Raw genomic sequence first — 4,957 nt, 5'->3', positions numbered from 1 at the left:
TTGTTCAAATTTAATTGAGACACTATATTGTATGAAAGTTTTGAACATTTTTTGTTATTCCAGAACAATCCGGTGGATTGTATCACATTTTTATTTCAGCCGTTATGTACGAATGATAAGAATTGGCTCAAATGATGTTTCGCGTTCATCTTATCTAATTTGGAGCTTAAAAGGCAATTATATATTAAAATTACGCTAGAAATTTAATTAGCCCAAATAAACAAACAATATTTTAAGATTTTGTTTTCTAAATGGTTAACACGCGTAAATCCATCTGCATGTTAAGTCAATATATTTTTATGGATCTTTGAAAAATGGTATATAAGTTCGGTGTTTTTGAATGGAAGTCATACAGTTTCGAGGTAGTCACTTAGTTGAAAACATCGTTTTTTTATTTTTCAAGCAAATTGAAAACTTCAATCAAAATGTTCAAGGTACGTTTTACGATTTAACAAAGTGTTTAGATTAAGAAAAAAAAAATGAAAATGTTTCAAATTGATTGTATATTTTCACTGATCTATTGATGTTGATTCCGTTGATAACTTTCGTTTTAATTTTTTATTTTTCACAGGGAATCTTTTCTTCATCATTCATTTTCTTCTTCGTTGCATTGGCAATCATGAGCCAACAATTTGTTGGTGCTGCTCCCAAACCATCGTAAGTATTTTTAATAGTCTGTTGAATTCGGCCCATTTATCGTGAACATATACATTTTTTAACAAATACTTTTAAATATTTCACATTTGCTTTTCGTTTAGTGGTGAAGAAGATCATCAGAGAATGAAGCGTGATGTTTGCGATGTAGGTAAATGTCAGAGACTATGTGAAGAGCAAAATGCTTGGCGCCAAGCAATTGGGTTTATAGCAAAACAAGTTCTCCCAATCACTTCAGAGTGTATTTACGACATAAACTTTTGTCAATGCTACCTTAGTGGTAGAAAGATAAATCAACCATAATAACTTAATAACGCATTCAAGTTATGATCCATCGGAAACGGGATTTTCATAAACATTTGGTTATATTCATTGGAATATAAGAAGTAATAATAACGGCTTTGTCAATGAAATATATAAAATGTTTTGTATTCAATCAAAGAATAAATAGTCTTGCTATAAATATAATTTTGTTTAAATGTTTTATTTAAAAGTGTTTTTGGCAACAACAAAAAAATGGCGCAATTACATAAATAAAATTAAAATTTAACAAGCAACAACGCACATAGCGCACGCATAATATTTCACCTAATTGTTTTGACCGTATTCACGGGCATTCCAAACGCCGTGAGGATGAACTAACTTTATTCATCGACACTGTTACCCACCGCCAAGAAGTTCCATGGCGACGGCAATTCGAATTGGCTTCTATTAGAAGATAACGATCCAAAACACAAAAGTCGTCTCTGCACCGCTGGAAGGAGGAAAATGACATTAAACAAATGGACTGGCCGCCACAGTCACCCGATTGCAATCCGATCGAAAATGTTTGGGCTATTATTAAGGCAATAAGGCTTCGTGGTAAAACACAATGCAATTTGAAGCAGCTCATTTTATTCATTTAACGCCAGTGGAAAGGTCAGGAAAGGTTTTCAACGTGAATATGCTGAAAATTTTAGCAAAAGTATGCCGAATAGATGTGCCCGTGTGATCGAGAAGACAGGAGGATGGATTAAATATTTATTGTGTGCGCCGTAGCTTAGAGATCAAATAAAACATCAATAATTTTTTTTATCTCAACATCGTGTGCTTCATTTAAATTTTGTTTTTATGTTAGTTCAAATTTAAGTAAAAGATATGAACGCTCTAGAATAAAAACAACGTACAGAATGGTTGTTATATCAACGTTTTTTTAACATAGATTTGTTGTTGTAATACAAAAACAATTCTATATTTAAAAAAAACGCCGTGTTCCGCTTTGATATAACAACCATTCTGTACGTTGTTTTTATTCTAGAGCGTTCATATGTAATAAATGCAGGTTGTGGATCACAGTGCGGAAAAGTTCATCTTACGGATGTAAGACATTTTATTTTAATGAGCAATTCCGGCGAAATTTTGTACTACACCCGAGGAGTTAGCAAGCGGGAAATTGAGGTTGGACCCTAATTCACCGAATTCAGCCATAATTCAGGCTATTATCACGCTCCATCATAAATCTGTGGAGACAAACTTCATTTCAGATCGATTTATATGGAAAATCAATTATTTTTCATATTGAAAAATATCGATATTTTAATGAGCAATTCCGGCGAAATTTTGTACTACACCCGAGGAGTTAGCAAGCGGGAAATTGAGATCGGACCCTAATTCACCGAATTCAGCCATAATTCAGGCTATTATGTGATGCATTGAAATATTTGTAGAGGTGGTCCCACGAGAAACATATTCCGGCTATTCCGACAAATAATAATGCTTTGGACGAAATGTGAGCTTGCGTGATATATGAAAAGAAATAAATTCAAAAATTGAATGAAAATTAATAATAGGTAAATGAATTAGAAAATGTTCACACTTTAATTGCAATCGTCAACAAATCTTCCCCGCTCAGATTTCGAAACAAATTTGTATTTTTGAATTTATCGATCGAATGAACATTATCCGCATTCAAGGATCCAATAGTCTTCATGTATTGACGATAGTCTTTGAATGTTAAATTTTCATGATCGATCAATGTTCGCTTGGAATGTTGATAAAATTCCTCGATGAAACTTTCGTTTGTATAGTCCGAACAAATGGTATTCTGGTGGTGGATATGTCCAACTGTGATAGTTTGTTTGCGCAGTAAAAATGAATGGATCGGTTAAAAATCGCATTAATTGTTCAATGCAAATTGAGAATGTAAAATAGATAAAAAGCACCACTAAAATGAGCCAACCAATTCTAGAAGAGAATGAATCATTAATATTCATAAAATACACGTCAAACATATTGTAAACTACTAAAGACTCTCAAGTACAGTGTAGGCTCTGTTTGTCACATGATTAAATCCTGAAATATTTGTTTTTGTACTAACTTTCCTCAAAAAGTAAGTTCCGTTCAAATAATTTAAAAATCGACCAAACTTCTGGACTGCTCCAAATATAAGTCGAATTACATTCATTTTTTAAGCCAATTTCTACGAAAGGTAATATCAAACTGATGTGCTTCCAGTTTTTTCTCAAATTATAATTTTCAGTCGATAAAAATTTAATCAAATAGAATGGTCTGCATGTTCTACTGAAAAAATGTGCATGTGCTACTCAGTTTAAAACAACATATCAGAAAAGCAATTCTCTTGGAGAAAAATATTTTCCCTAAGTCAATTAATTTCATAATAGAATGAATGAACACGAAAAAAGTTGAATTTTCAAGTAAAGTACCTTTATTTTGCACATTAAATTAAATCACTTTGAATTATTAAATTGAAAATATTTTAAATCATTTCAAATCACTACGTGGCAATTATTTATTTTTGTGTGATACGATAGTGAAACGGATTCTACTGATGTTTATGTATATGAATGTCGCATGTCGTGTGCAATAATTGGTTCAATCGTACAATGTATCAAAATATATTTAAATCATTTGGTAAAACAATTCAATAAATCATATGCATTTAGTGAAAATGTGAAGTAATGATCAAATAGAATGAAAATGCAAAAAATGTATGAAGCATACACATTTGAATTAAAATCTTCGCAAAATCCATATATAAATTATTTCAGCCAAGCTAAGGAATGATGCACCGAAAAATAAACCAATAATACTACCGATTGTTACAACCAAATCAAGACTGGTGAATAATAATTGGCGAGTCAATCGAGTAGGCAGATTCGGTATTACTACGGTCATGGACACATCTCCACTCTTTGTATCACTTTCATTAAATGGTATATATGGAGGATATTTCTGCCTTCTGTCATAGCTAAAAATTAAACAATGTTGAATATTTTTAGAATTTTACAATTCATTGAGAATAAATACCAAAAATATTTATTATTTTAGTTTAGTTCCACACAGCAGGAATTAACCCAGGGATGTTTACTAAATTTTTATACCTGATTAAATTAACAATCATTTCTGTGCAAGTTGAAAAACATTGCTCGATGTAATTGTGACGCTGAAGTGCAAGCACATACGAACTTTTGGTACATCTAATGCCTGTGACATTGCAATAACGGCTTTTATCTATTTGATTTTGATTTTTTGTTTTCTATTAAATGAAATTAATTTATACACCAAAATAATTGAAATTAATTTTTTACATTCAGGTGGAGAAAAGTGTACTGTGCAATTGCAATTTTTCAGATCAAATTCAACTTGGTATTGATTTATACATGAAGAAAATCCGTAAGGAAACGATGCATTTATGGGCGAACGTTCATCTGAAAATCGACACTTTCGCATCTCGATTGGTAGATCTCGCACATCTTCCACAGTTTCAATTTGAATAGTCTGCAAAATCAATCTGATTTATTTTCAATCTGTCACGAAATCGCCATCTAGAATATTCCACACTCAAACCTTAGGTGAGTCAAAACTATTCAATAAAACTGGTTGTCAATTTAGTTTGAGTGTGGAATATGTTAGGTGGCGCTTTCGTCATTGGTTGAATATTTTACTAGATAATGCAAGCATATAGCGTTTTCAGACTTTGGATTGAAACTGTGTCGATATTCTAACACATAATTCCGATCGGAATTATTTGGCTAAAATACCGCCACTGATTTTAAAGTAAATTCAAATTACATTCAATCCAAATGAATAATGATAATTCGCAAACAATTCATAACATAAGCTGGTATGGTAGTTGGGGAACTCATCTGGACTGAGGACATAGATCTGAAATGAAATGAATATTTAAATTTGAAAATAAAAAAATTGAACATATTCTTTCGCGACAAAGTGATGTGCTGTTTTTGTTCAAAAGCATTCAAGTGAATGCAACATTAGTTCTTAAATTTTACATCACGCTCTGATT

General features: G+C 31.8%; 1 protein-coding gene across 2 annotated transcripts; it reads right to left on the bottom strand.

The window, feature by feature from the left end:
- Positions 1–3,437: 3,437 nt before the first annotated feature.
- LOC116337326 lies at positions 3,438–4,880 on the bottom strand. Of its 2 annotated transcripts, XM_031761763.1 has the most exons (4): positions 4,726–4,880; positions 4,242–4,431; positions 4,035–4,164; positions 3,438–3,901 (listed from the first exon to the last, which is right to left on the bottom strand). In XM_031761763.1, the coding sequence occupies exons 2-4, from the start codon at positions 4,381–4,383 to the stop codon at positions 3,664–3,666; spliced, it is 510 nt and encodes a 169-aa protein (XP_031617623.1). In that variant the 5' UTR covers positions 4,384–4,431; positions 4,726–4,880; the 3' UTR covers positions 3,438–3,663. The 2 variants fall into 2 exon arrangements, with proteins under 2 accessions (XP_031617623.1, XP_031617624.1); XM_031761764.1 differs by having other exon boundaries at positions 4,035–4,137; positions 4,242–4,880.
- Between the last annotated feature and the right edge of the window lie 77 nt (positions 4,881–4,957).

This window comes from Contarinia nasturtii, unplaced genomic scaffold (assembly GCF_009176525.2).
Source record: "Contarinia nasturtii isolate CC-2019 unplaced genomic scaffold, AAFC_CNas_1.1 Cnas_scaffold_267, whole genome shotgun sequence".
Classification (NCBI taxonomy): domain Eukaryota; kingdom Metazoa; phylum Arthropoda; class Insecta; order Diptera; family Cecidomyiidae; genus Contarinia; species Contarinia nasturtii.
Note: the sequence above shows the minus strand (reverse complement) of the source record. Positions and strands in the feature narration are given on the sequence as shown.